The following is a 14714-nucleotide window of genomic DNA, read 5'->3' as shown; positions in this document are numbered from 1 at the left end:
CCATATTTCTTAATACTCTGTATCTTTTATAGAGCGTCTCATCTGTTGCTCTTTCCTCAATTTTTTGTATACTATATTTCTCTCTTGAATTAGGGAAAGAATATCCTTACTCACTCAAGTTTCTGATCTTTGTTTTATTCTTATCCGTTTCAGTGGCGCTATCATATTCAAATTTGAGATAAAAACATGTTGAAATATATTATATCTGTACAGTCAGTTATTCCTGACCAATCAACAATAGATAGTTAAAGATCGAAAGACTCTTATGTATATTTTGTCATGGATCTGATATCATTAGTCCTGTGATGACCTATAGCCAGTGTAATATTTGTTCATGTACAGAAAGTAAAAGAATGGTCGCTAATACCTAGATCAATGACACCACTTTGACTTATTTTGTTTTCTTTCGGAGGTCGATACAGAACGCCAACAACAATTGGGGTTATATTTTGTATTTGATTCCCTGTGAAGCAAAGGAATTTGTCCTTTGTGTATATAAAAGTCAACTTTATATTTTGTGTATTTAATGACTTATTGCAATGCTGTATATTTAACGTGTTTTAGCTCACGCGAAGGGATCTACAAACATGGCCGATGAAGTGTTGCATACTGAGGATAATCATTGCCAGCCGATTCTTGTCAATGGTGAATTAATGCCTACAGTGCCAGAGTACATGCCCTCGCTTCCCATCACATTGAAGGGTATTAAACGACATTTCGTTTGCAAGTTAGCTGGTGAGTTTTAGCTTTATAGTGATGATCATTACAATTATGATATGTCTGTCCAACTTGAAGATTGATTTATAATATCATAACTCATTGGAATGAAGGGTAGGCTTTGAAAAATTATGATTCTTGAACAATAATGGTAATTATACAATTAATAATCTATGAACGACTCAAATGTATGCATGAGTTAGGAACCTGGGGCCTATTGTATATGTACCAGTAATCATATTGTTATAAGAAACAAGTACAACACAAGACACCACGATGATGAACACGAAGGATGGGGGGGGGGGGGGGGGGGGGGGGGTAGTGAGCACTAACAAATACAATTGTTGTTTTGTTTTTTGATTTTGTTTTTCTTTTTTGTTTACTCAACTACATCCCCCTCCCTTTAAGCAACAAAAAACAAATTGTGGTTACAATGTTTTTCTTAACCTTTTATTTCGCCAGAGGGGGTGGCCGTGTTTATTTTGTTAAAGGTTAAATTGTGTTACCTTTATATCTCTTCCTCTCTAATATGTTGTGGTGATGGTTATTTTACCTGACTGCTAAGAAAGCATAAAATGCTTGTTAGTAAGCAACCAGACGGCCGACGGCTTTAAGTCCTCTCCGAGGGACCTGGTAATGAGGATTAATGCCTTACCAAAGGGCACTAGCGCATCGACTTTGTTTCAAACCCGGTTCACCGGATCACGAGACCACTGCTCTCCCGACTGAGCTATCGCGCCTCCTCTATCTCTTTCACTTTCTTTGTTGCTCTCTTTGTTCTCTCTCTCTCTCTCTCTCTCTCTCTCTCACTCTCTCTATCTCTCTCTTTCTTTCTCTCTTCTTTCTCTTCTCTCTCAATCTATCTATCTTTCAATTTGATTTGGGTTATATGAAATTAGACGCATTTCGGCCTAAGATCAAACCATCATGTCCTTATATTATCTTTTATTCTTTAGCATCAACTACTACACAAGACACCACAACGATGTCCACGACGGAATCCGCCACATCACATCCTACGACAACTACTGGTAAGAAAACTCCATTTACACCATCTCTCTCTCTCTCTCTCTCTCTGTGAGCACTATTTTTTTTTACTCAACTACACCTCCTTCCTCTGAGCTAAGAAAAAATAATTGTGGTTACCATCTTTTTCTTTATGTTTTTTTCTGCCAAGAAGAGGGGGGGGGGGGGCGTCTTTATTTTTTAAAAGGTTAAATGTTAAAACTATTTTTGTTGCCAGGCCACCCCCCCCCCCCCATCCCCCCTCTGGATCCGCCACTGCTCGATTACACCAAATCCCACTAAAACTACCGTTTGTTACCTTTATCTCTCTTCCTCTTTTTCTCTTTCTCTCTCTCTCTCTCTCTCCTCTCTCTCTCTCTCTCTCTCTCTCTCTCCCTCTCTCCCTCTCTCCCTCTCTCTCGCTCTCTCTTTCTCTCTCAATCTATCTATCTTTCAAATTAATTGAAATTACTCGTAAGAAAACTCCATTTACATCATCTCTCTCTCTCTCTCTCTTTCTCTTTTCTCTCTCTCTCTCTCTCTCTCTCTCTCTGTCTGTCTGTCTGTCTGTCTCTCTCTCTCTCTCTCTCTCTCTCTCTCTTTATGCCAGAGGGGGGGGGGGGGCGTCTTTACTTTTTAAAGGTTAAATTGTGGTTACTATTTTTATTGCCAGGCCCCCCCCCCTGGATCCGCCATTGCTCGACTACACTAAATCCCACTAAAACTACAAGTGTGTTATCTCTCTTCCTCTTTTTCTCTTTCACTTTCTGTCTCTCTTTATCTCTCTCTCTTTCCATCTCTCTCTCCTTCTCTCTCAATCTATCTAACTTTCAATTTAATTTGGTTTATATGAAATTAAACGCATTTCGGCCTAAGATGGAACTATCATGTCTTTATATCATCTTTTATTCTTTAGCATCAACTACTACACAAGACACCACAACGATGTCCACGACGGAATCCGCCACATCACATCCTACGACAACTACTGGTAAGAAAACTCCATTTACACCATCTCTCTCTCTCTCTCTGTGAGCACTATTTTTTTTTTTACTCAACTACACCCCCTTCCTTTGAGCTAAGAAAAATAATTGTGGTTACCATCTTTTTCTTTATGTTTTTTTCTGCCAAGAAGAGGGGGGGGGGGCGTCTTTATTTTTTAAAAGGTTAAATTGTTAAAACTATTTTTGTTGCCAGGCCACCCCCCCCTCCCCCCTCTGGATCCGCCACTCCTCAATTACACCAAATCCCACTAAAACTACCCGTTTGTTACCTTTATCTCTCTTCCTCTTTTTCTCTTTCACTTTCTGTCTCTCTTTATCTCTCTCTCTTTCCATCTCTCTCTCCTTCTCTCTCAATCTATCTAACTTTCAATTTAATTTGGTTTATATGAAATTAAACGCATTTCGGCCTAAGATGGAACTATCATGTCTTTATATCATCTTTTATTCTTTAGCATCAACTACTACACAAGACACCACAACGATGTCCACAACGGAATCCGCCACGTCACATCCTACGACAACTACTGGTAAGAAAACTCCAATTACACCATCTCTCTCTCTCTTCTCCTCTGTCTCTGTCTCTCTCTCTCGCTCTCTCTCTCTCTCAAAATAATTTGGGTTTATATGAAATTAGACGCATTTTGGCCCAAGATCAAACTATCATGTCTTTATATCATCTTTTATTCTTCAGCATCAACTACTACACAAGACACCACAACGATGTCAACGACGGAATCCGCCACGTCACATCCTACGACAACTACTGGTAAGAAAACTCCATTACACCATCTCTCTCTCTCTTCTCTTCTGTCTGTCTCTCTCTCTCTCTCTCTCTCCGCCCCCCTCTCTCTCTATCTCTCTTTCTCTTTCATTCTATATATCTTTCAAAATAATTTGGGTTTATATGAAATTAAACGCATTTCGGCCTAAGATCAAACTATCATGTCTTTATATCATCTTTTATTCTTCAGCATCAACTACTACACAAGACACCACAACGATGTCCACAACGGAATCCGCTACGTCACATCCTACGACAACTACTGGTAAGAAAACTCCATTTACATCATCTCTCTCTCTCTCTCTCTCTCTCTCTTCTCTCTCTCTCTCTCTCTCTTTTCTCTTCTTCTCCCTCTTTTTTTAATGCTCACCCTTTCGTTTACAACTTTCTAAACAAATTGACTAAATTGGGTATTTTTGCCTCAGATTCTTTAAAAAAAATCTTGAATTTAGCTCATGCTGCACTCATAATTATAAACATTTAAGTAAATCAGGAATCCCTTTTTTTTTACGAGCCAATCGCCTGTCTGATTATCAAGATATTTATGATTGGAATTAGAAATTACAAAAACCGTTAACAATACAGTCTATTGAGGGAAATGAATATAGTAAAACCGGTCCCTCAAAGATTTTTCCTTTTTTAAAGCATTCCATAATCATTTTGAACCGCAATTTTAGTAGGGCTTCAATATTACACCATATTAGAGACACTGATAACACGTAGGGTCATGCATCTCTGATTTATGAAAATGGTAACATTGTTAAACAATGCCTTTAACATACCCTCACTTTCTGCCTCCACACCTCTCTCTTTCTCTATCTCTCTCTTCCAGTAGCGTACGCAGGGATTTTTCAAGGGGGGGGGGGTTAACATTTTGAAATCGGGCCGAAAATTTCGCAACGACTCAGCCAGCCGCTGAATAAGCGGGGGGGGGGGGGGGGGGTAACTTTTCTGGACACTTTTCTGTTTTGGTTTCGAAATTTAAAAATTTGACATTTTTCTTTGTATGGGGGGGGGGGGGTAAGGTCACCTTTTTTTTGGCTCAGCCATTGGCATAATGTTTTTTGTTGTTATTAATAAAAATAAAAAAAAACCAAAGGGGGGTGTTTTCCTCCGAAATACACACATTAAAAATACCAAAGGGGGGTTCAACCCCTAACCTCCCCCCCCCCCCCGCGTACGCGCCTGCTCTCTTCTCACTCTCTCTCTATCTCTCTCTCTATCTCTCTCTGTGAGTACGAAAAATATATATTTTTTAAAACTCAACTACACACCCCCCCCCCCCTTTGAGCAAAAAAAGGTTAAATTGCGGTTACTATTTTTATTTGCCGAGGGTGGGGCGCAAGCACTCCGCCCCCCCCCTGGATCCGCCACTGCTTGACCACACCAAATCCCATTAAAACTACAAATTCGTAAGCATGTTACCTCTATCTCTCTTCCTCTCGCACTTTCTTTGTCTGTCTTTGTCTCTCACTTTCCACCTCTCTCTCTCTCTCTCTCTCTCTCTCTTTGATACCATATCACAGACACTGATAACACGTAGGGTCATGCATCTCAGACTTATAAAACTGGAAACATTGTTAAACAAGCTTTTTAAATCAAATTATGGAAATGCAAACATCACTTAAACGGACAGAACTTTGTTAATCCTTGCTCATTTTCTCTGATTGAGGTGTCATAATTTTTATGAAAGGGCAGAAATTGAACTTTCTAGAAAAAAAAATCAGAAACTGCCCGCCACATGACTTTTGGTTTCTAGTTTCTAAGCTTTACAAATATATGTCATTTATTAATTATAATTGTAATTAAGTTATGATAAAACATCGATAATTCTCGGTTTCGTTTTTTCTGGGTAGCACTGTACATCTCACCGACTTCAAACTTCTGCATTGATATAGTAGTACACGAGGATCCAGCAAGAATACTGACACAGCTGACCCGACATAGCAACATATTTATGCGTGTCTTTCTTGCTCCCTCCACGAGACGACTCCACCCAACCCCCTCTCTCTCAGGCTCTTACCTCCCCTCTCTCTCCTCTCTTTCACCCCCCCCCGTTTCTTTTGTATCCTTTTTCTCTTTTTTCTTTTTTTTTTCCTTTTCTCCTTTTCTTTCTTTCTTTTCTTTTTTCTTCTTCTTCTTTCCTCTCCTCCCTCTTTTTCTTTTTTTCTCTTTCTTTTTTTCTCTTTCTTTCTTCTCTTTTCTTTCTTTTCTTCTCCTTTATTCCCTTTATTTTCCTTTTCTGTTTTTCGTTTCTTTTCCTTTCCCTCTCTTTTTTTCCCCTCCCCCTTCTCTTTTTCCCCGACGGCAGCGCAATTTTACCAACAATATCTTAACGGGTGGGGGTGTCGCACCCCACACCCCTTGGAGATGCCCATAATATGCACATAAGACCTTGGATAATAAATGGGATCATAAGTTTTTTAGTGTGTTGTAAATAAAGTACATTATATAATGGAACTCTGTCTGATATTAAAGTTAGTCGCGCCGGTGTTCCCAAAGGGACACGTCTTGGCCCAATTCTTTTTGCAATTATGGTTAATGATTTATGTGAAAATATAATGTATAGGACCTATACATTATTTCAAATATGTTGATGATTTATCTTTAGTACAATGTCGTAAACAGACGTTTCACAATTATACTTAATTCTGTGTAATACTGGTCTCAATCAAACAATATGTCCCGTAATCCTTCGAAGTGTTTACCCTGCAGGTTACTTTTATGAAAAACCCTGCTTCTCCTGAAGTTTTTTCCACTAATGACTCTCCTCTATGCAATGTACAAACTAGCAACATTCTTGGAGTCATTATACAATCTGATTTAAAATGGAATTTACATGTTAATGATTTAGTCAACAGGTGCAATAGAAAACTTTATATGTTGAGAAAACTTAAGAAATTCAATTTACCTTTTAGGGATTTAGTGACAAAATACGTAGGTTATTATATACGGCCAATTATAGAATATTGGGCTCCCGCGTTACATAGCAGTCTTACAGTAGAACAAAATAATAAACTCGAAAAAATACAACGTAGAGTATGTAAGATTATTTTATGGCTTAGTTACGTTACCTTTTCTAATGCATGTCAAGTATGCAATTTACCAACTCTTGAGGAGAGGAGATTAGTACTCTGTAGAAAATTCGCAATATCCCGTTCAAATCACTCTATTGGTGAGACTAAAAAAGAAATGCATTCATATACCTCTTCGCCGTATTCCCATTTATCAGCAATTCCAATTCAAAACAATAAGGTTGAAAATAGTCCACTGTCATTTTTGGTTGAAATACTCAACAAAAGTTTTTATACTTTTATCGTTATTGGAGGTATACTGACTGCTTGTCTCCTCCCCCCCCCCCCCCCCATCAGACTGTTTTAAACTTACCTATTTTAATCCTTTTACCATGCTTGTATTGACTTTTATGACATAATAGGAAATTTGTGAAAAGTAAAAGCTCATGTTTTGTTGTATTTTGGACAACTTGTGCAATGTGTTTATGGTTTTTAACTACAGAATCTAAGTTCTACTTTTTTATATTGCTAGTTTTTTACATGTATATATCTTTAAAAGTGTTTAACATGTAAACATGAATATTCCAGCCATGGCTGTCTTTCATGTAAAATTGTATTTGTATGAACCATGTTTGTGCTATAATAAAAACCATTTTTGAATTGAATTGAATTCTTGTTCGTTAAGTTGTCGGTCTCGAGTCGGTTCGTTGATGTGACTAATGTATAAAAGTCACACCGCCAACCCGACTCCGAACCGTTTCTTCGGTCTGTTGTCGGATCGGTGTCGGTTTCTTAAAAAAAAGACAATTTAAATATCCTGGTTCATTCTAACTCCCTGGTCTATGCAAACAATACAATGACAAACGGTATTACGTACAGTAATCCGGGATTTCTATGATCGATTTGCCCTTGAGTTGATTTCCCAAAGTCGTTATTAGGCTTATTCGTGTTATACCCTATAACTTACTTTTCTTGATTGACATTTCTATCTCTCTTATCTTTGCTCTCCGTCCCAGATGATTTCCGCAACTTAATAATCTGTGAAAATGAAAGTGAAGATATTACATGCTCACCGGGAGAGGTCATCAGCATCCTGTCCGCGATCTACGGACGCACTGATCCGGTCGCCTGCCCTCACGAACGTCCAGGCATAATGGAAAATACCGCCTGTTTCCTGGACGTCGCCGCGGACATTTGCCAACCCTCGGGTTCAGCATGCAACTTCCATGTTGGAAGTGCTAAATTCGGAGACCCCTGTGGTGGGACATACAAGTATCTCAACTTCACCTACACGTGTATCCAGGGTAACTGATGTTAGTTGACAGGCACACACCCTTGTCGTCGTGGCAGAATGTCTCAACTGTGAGACTATGCATGGCCTATTGCACTCCAAAGGCTATGTACATTAGCTGCTCCTGACTCGGCCAGAGACCGATAGAGTAAAGCTCTGCTCAAGACTTCATAGAATTGTAATTTAGTGTCAAATTAGAGTCTCTGTCTACAGACTATATTGAAGTTTGAACGAGAATGATATGGCAATTGACTGATTACATATTCTGCTCTCATTACTCTCGGATTGTTTGCAAGTTCAAGTTCGTTTAAGAAAAAAGATTGGTACACCTTGGATTTTGTGATGAATTTTAACAACCACGAGCTTGTCTAGGCAGTGGCGGATCTGGGATGGGGGTGGTACAAGTGGTACCTAAAAAATTTGCTTCAAGTTTGGTTACACATAATTATGTATAAGATGTTAAGATATATCCAGGTGTGGTTGACTGTAGCTGTGCTGTATTGGATATCCACAACTGACTTAATAGATTAACAAGACCCACAACTTTAATATATTTTAGTTCAAAATCGAAATAAAAGGTAGGGCTTACATATATTTAAAAAAAAGAGATCACATAGTATGTATCCTCAGTTTGGTCAACAGATACTTTAGTTTTGGGAGCTCCATATTTGCCAAAAGTTTTGATGGCAAAATTTTACTTAAATTGTATCATAATGTGAAAAGGATGTCATTCAAGAAAACACTTCTCCAAAGATTTCCCCCGAAAAATGTGTTTGAAGTCAAATATTGATAAAAGAATACATAATTTGGGTTTTCTGTTGTACGCAGAAAACCTACATTTTGTATTTTTTCATCAATATTCGATTCCAAACACATTTGTTTTGAAAATCCTTGCAGAAATGTGTCCTCTTTCATATTTTGATACAATTTAAGTGACATTTCCCATCAGATTTTTGAGGCTCCCAACACTTTAGAGGGGCTTTAAGGAGATGGGTTTTTGTTCATCCAGTATTCTAAAGGATTGGTCCAAAGTTGTTGTTTTGAGAACTTGTTACACAATAGCTGTTAACCAATGGCATTACTTTACATTCTCGTTGTCGTCATTGGTAAGCTCATGTTTAGTTTACATTTTAATCACTCCATTTCACAGATTTCTCTTTTTTTTTCCTTCCACCCTTTCGATTTGTTAGGACGGTTGGATTGCCCTTCAATAAATATGCTTACCGTGCTTACATGATTTATTTTTGGAACATTTTAAAAGGAAGTTTATTTACTCACAAATACCAAGTGCAATTATTTTGTATAAGATGTCTTTTTTAAACATTGAAGAAAAAGTGAGGGAGAACAATTTATTTTCAATGCAATCTTAAAATCACACCATTTGTACTCTTCAAATTAGATCTCAGTCTAATTTAGTTAATCACCTAATGTGTATTCTTCTTACCAATTGAAAATCATTTATCCCCATGAAAAACGCGAGTCCTAAACGTTAGAAACATTCAAGAGTAAACTTAAGACTTCTCTGTTCGATATGTAATGTAATGTAATCATATTTTGTTTGTTAAACTATAAAGCGTTATGTAAATATTAACTATTATTATTGTATGATTGTTATTAGGAATTTGTTATTATAATTATGTATCATGTATTATATTGTTGTAATTTGTAGGTTAACATTACTTTGATTTTATTTTTGTTGGGCTCTTAGAAACTTTGTATTAAGCGCTATATAAGTGTAATATATTATTATTATTATTATTTAAGTTTTGTACGTTATTTTCCATGTACATATTTTCTCTTATTAATGTAAACAGAGCAATGTGGAAGACTAGCTTTTTAAAAATGTGTTTCGTACATTTATCTTTATATAAATCATTGTTCATGCATTCTAAGAATTATATTTATTTTGTTTGTATTATTGTTTGCTATCCAAACAGGCTACTCTGTGTAAATATGTGATATAAATAAATGAATAAACAAATAAATAAACAGAATTCTTACTGGAAATTTACGGATTAAAAAAAGGGAGAAAATTCATTCATTGCCCATGTCAGTGCAAGAACAACAAAAAACATTTTCATGTGGAAGATTCTACTATAATGTAATACATTTAAAAGGATGCGTAAATAGCAATAATCTAAACAAAATCTATTTTCTCACTTTGTATTTAATATATAGTATTGCACAAGCGGTTACACGCTACAAAATTGTTACAGCTGTATGTATATTTGTCTATTATGTTATCGAACTTAATAAAGTTGGTATCTTTCATCTTCAGATTGTATGGGCACAACTTTCATTTCGATTCTGCAATTAATGGTATACATGTTTACATTACCTTTAGGGAGAGAGAGAGAGAGAGAGAGAGATACAAAGAGGGGAAAATAGAGAGAGAGAGAGGTGAGAGAGACAGGGCAGAAGGAAGATTAACAACAAGAAGAAAAGAGTGTGAAGTTGAAGAAGTTGAGTAGAGTGAAGAAAAAGGAGTTATTATGATTAAGGACTATCAAGAGAATTACAGTGAATTAAAAACAAAGGAGATTATTGAGAGAAAAAGATGAGAGAGAGAGAGAGATTTTTGTAAAGAGAAGGAAGGAGAGACAACGACAAAGAGAAAAAGAGAAAGGGGGAGGGAAGGAAATTTAAAAAGAAGGAGAAGAGAGTTTGAGGTTGAAGAAGTTGAGTGAAAAAGGAGTTATTATGATTAAGGACTATAAAGAGAATGATATTGAATGAGAAACAATGAGATGGTAGAGAGAGAGAGAGAGAGAGCACAGAGAGAGGGAGAGAGAGAGAGAGAGAGAGAGAGAGAGAGGGGGGGAGGGGTGAATGAAGGAGGATGCTGAAAAGAAATGAGGAAGATCATCGAGCGTTAGGAAGAATGATACAGGAGAGATTCATATGTTTATTTTGCAAACGAGTATTATTTTTGTAACTGTTCTGTATAAATGTTATAAACGATGTAAATATGTTCATTCACGGCCCCATAGAAGACCACTACTTGTTGGTGAATGGGCTACCCTGTCAAAAGATTAGAAATAAATAAATAAATAAAAAATAGATCGATTTGATGGTAGAGTGAAATGAAGAGAAGCTGAGAATTTATGAAAACGTCAAAGAGAGATGAAGGGATGTTTGAGAGTGAAGGAACGGTAAAGATTTTTGTAAAAGAAGACAAAATTAACAAGATGGATAAGAGGACGGTGGGGAAAGAGCTATCTTTTAAAAGAGATTGAGAGAGAAAGAGAGAGAGAGAGAGAGAGAGAACTAGAGAGAGAAAGAGGGAGAGAGAGAGAGAGAGAGAACTAGAGAGAGAAAGAGGGAGAGAGAGAGAGAGAGAGAGAGAGAGTGAGAGAGAGGTGGAGGGGTGAATGAAGGAGGATGATAGAGAGAAATGAGGAAGATAATCGAGCGGTAGGATGAATGATACAGAAGAGATCCATAGATCGAGTTGATGGTAGAGTCAAAGAGATGAAGAGAAGCTGTGAATTGATGAAAACGTCAAAGAGAGATGAAGGGATGTTTGAGAGTGAAGGAACGGTAAAGATTATTGTAAAAGAAGACAAAATTAATGAGATGGATAAGAGGAGGGTGGGGAAAGAGCTATCTATTAAAAGAGATTGAGAGAGAAAGAGAGAGAGAGAGAGAGAGAGAGGGGGGGGGGCGGGACGGTTACTATCAAAAAATTGGGATCGAGGTGCTTAAGTTTTTAGAAAAAGGGGGCGGGGCGTTGTTGAGAGTAATAAAGGTTAAAGATGCCGATACATGTAGTAGAAGAAAACGAAACAGAAAGCTCTCATTAATATCATACTGTTGATGAACTTGATGAGAAATGATGAATGATGAATGGGAAAACCAAGAGTTGTTTTGATGAAAGACATCAAGTTTTCTATCATTCTAAACACAATGTGTTTTTACGGTTGGAAACAGTGTAGTAACTTTACAAATTATTAAAAGAATAACACAAGATATATAATACAATACAATAATTATGTGAGTGCCCAGCACTGAAAATAATAATAGTTGCTGTGGGTTCATGTATAGCGCTTATGTATGTGCCCCACTTGACGATCCGGGTGCTCCACTGTTATTACAGCAAGCACAAACCCTGGTCAATCGTAAAAGTGAGTCTGCCCCCTATAAGACTACCATAGGCCATGTACTGTAGCTGCTCCTGACACAACCAGTAGGTAGCTGGGCTAGGCTTCTCTCAAGGTACAATGATTTTTTTGATAAAGTGTCAAATTAGGGTCTGTGCTTGCAGACTAGTTATTATCCTAGAATGACATCAGCCGTGTACGTATTTAGAAGGGTCATTTCAGATATATGGAAACTTCTTCATGACGGGCTTTGGAATGCAAAATCATGGGTGTATCATAAAATTATGTTGCACTATATTACCATTTCACGATATTCCCTTCATGCTATACTGGAAACATTACATTGGTGATATGATATAATCAGATAACAGAATTTTAAATTTGAATTGTAACGATCCCTCTTACTCAACCTACATTTAAGAAAAAAGCGTTAAATCAACGTTTTGAAGAGTCGCGGGGAGTGTTGGCAGTGGCAGATTTACCAATTCATGTTTTTCGAAATATGCATGATTCCATGTCCTTCTTAGTGCCGATTTAAAAGTATAGTTGTATATCATGGGTTAGCAAAAATGAGGAAACTATGAATTGTCTAAAAAGATGCATTCAAATTAACTGAAATAATTATTGTATAATACGCCATATATACCACGCACACGCAGTATTATTCAAGTGGTACGTAATCTTGTCTTGTCTTCTCAGGCTTTGATTTTTAATCGAAATTGATTGTTGTGTATGTTTTGTTATTGCTGTTTTATTAATTAAAGATTAAATTATTCAGGAGAATTGTTTTCTTGTAAGATTTGCTAATTTCCTTTGTTTTGGCAGGGAATCCCCGACGCATATTTTGCTGTGACTTTGGTTAGAAACAGTGGCGTAACTATTGAGCAAAGACTTTTTGGGGGTCAGAACAAAATTCTTATCACCACCAAGTAGCATAATGCAGGGGCGGCGGAGCGTCTCCCAAAATAGGCAGGGGGCACCAACAAAAAAAGGACTTTCTGGGGAAAAAGGGGCACCTACAAAGGGAAACATCAACAAAACTTACATCATTTTTAGACATTGGTATATACCCCTACATCGTCGTGATTGTGATTACACTACCAGGGATGATATCAATATCTGTTTCTTTCTTTCTTTACTTGGTAAAAGATACTGCTTAATTTAGCGACATACTTTGCAGTTAGGTGTGATGGTCTGAATATTAATTTTTGAGCGAGCGAAGCGAGAGAGCAACAATTCAAACATTTTTATTTTGTGAGCTACCAGTGCAAAGAAGACCAAAAAAAAAAGAAGATGAGTATTAAGCACAATCTAATGAAGAAAGACTGAAAAGTTCTTTTATAAGTACCATCATTTTAATATCTATAAATGCGAGCGAGCAAGCTCTAAGGAAAATTAAAGAAAAGGGGGCTCTAAGTCGCCTTGAATTAGGGGTGCATGTTATGGGAGAAAGGAAAAGTAGGCATTTATCAAAAAGGAAAAGGACAGTTATTAGAAAAGAAAAGGTGCTCGTGTCAAAGTAAAATGGGGAATTATCAGAGCCTTCAGAGGTGAAAATGGCACTTCTTGCACCTGAAAAGGGACACTTAACAAATATGGAAAGAGGCATTTGTGATAATGGAAATGGGAAATCTGTAGGAGGGGAAGGGCACCTATGAGATTTCGATAGGGGCGTTTATCAGATATTAAAAGGGGCATTTTGAAAAGGGGGAGGGGCTCATATAGAAAAGAAAAAGGGGCACTTATCCAAAGAAAATATGGTATTTATTAGAAAGGAAAAGGGGAACGTGTCAAACTAAAAGGGGCGCATATCAGAGGTGAAAAGTGGCATTTAAGAGAAAGTCAAGGGGTTCTTATTCAGAAGGGAAAAGAACACTTATTAAAAAGAAAAGGGGCACGAGTCAAAGTAAAAAAGGGCAAAAATGTCAGAGGTGAAAAGAGGACTTTCTCGCACCTGAAAAGACGTACTCAACAGAGATGAAAAGAGAGGAAAAGGACAGGTATTAGAAAAGAATAGGGACACTTGTCTATAATATAAAAAAGGGACTTTTTGTGGGTACCTAAAAAGGTGGGTGGAACCCGGAAAAATCGTGTCATTTCAGCAACATTTGTAAATCACTGGTATCGAATTAAAAATAAACCACGTTTGAATTTTATTTTGGGTCAACTGCCCCTCCCCCCCCCCCCCATCCCATCAGTAGGCCAGTGATGAGAAACGAACTTTCTACATGGACGTAAACCAAACTGGCCCGAATTCACAAAGGAGGTTTGTCGACAAACCTAGGCTTATTTGTGAAAACGCGTCGAAACGCGTCATATGACGCACATAAACCTAGTTTTGTCGACAAACCTCCTTTGTGAATTCGGGCCTCAGAGTGGCTCACGAGCTTACAGACTACATAAATAATTACCCTTACATCGATGGCGATAAAGCGCGAGAAAACCTGCGAGATATAAGCTACTTCAATGGCACCCTCTACTGGACGATGAATGACAGTCACGAAGGCATCGTTGTAATGACTAATTACGATCAAATCAGCCCATCATTCGACATCAAAGAAACTAGTGAGATTATCGAACCCTATCAATTTCTAATTATTAATGTAAATTGATGACCAATATTTAACAGAAAAGAGCCCGGTTGTCTATTGTTTAATTGATTCAGCTTGTCAACATTATCATGTCCGATGATGTGTGTGTGTGTGTGTGTGTGAGTGTGTGTGCGTGTGTGTGTGCGTGTGCGTGTGTGTGTATGTGCGTGCGTGTGTATGTGTGAAGTATGTTACATTTATGTCAAGATCG

General features: G+C 37.5%; 1 protein-coding gene across 1 annotated transcript; it reads left to right on the top strand.

Moving 5' to 3' along the window:
• The first annotated feature begins 568 nt into the window (after positions 1 to 568).
• LOC100889664 (salivary glue protein Sgs-3-like) lies at positions 569 to 7833 on the top strand. The gene is made up of 7 exons (XM_030991002.1): positions 569 to 735; positions 1674 to 1748; positions 2639 to 2713; positions 3179 to 3253; positions 3418 to 3492; positions 3698 to 3772; positions 7538 to 7833. The coding sequence occupies exons 1-7, from the start codon at positions 588 to 590 to the stop codon at positions 7831 to 7833; spliced, it is 819 nt and encodes a 272-aa protein (XP_030846862.1). The 5' UTR covers positions 569 to 587.
• The last annotated feature ends 6881 nt before the right edge of the window (positions 7834 to 14714 follow it).

This window comes from Strongylocentrotus purpuratus, unplaced genomic scaffold (genome assembly GCF_000002235.5).
Source record: "Strongylocentrotus purpuratus isolate Spur 01 unplaced genomic scaffold, Spur_5.0 spur5_scaffold_2, whole genome shotgun sequence".
Taxonomy (NCBI): domain Eukaryota; kingdom Metazoa; phylum Echinodermata; class Echinoidea; order Camarodonta; family Strongylocentrotidae; genus Strongylocentrotus; species Strongylocentrotus purpuratus.
The sequence above is the reverse complement of the archived record's forward strand: the minus strand, read 5'-3'. Positions and strand labels throughout refer to the sequence as shown.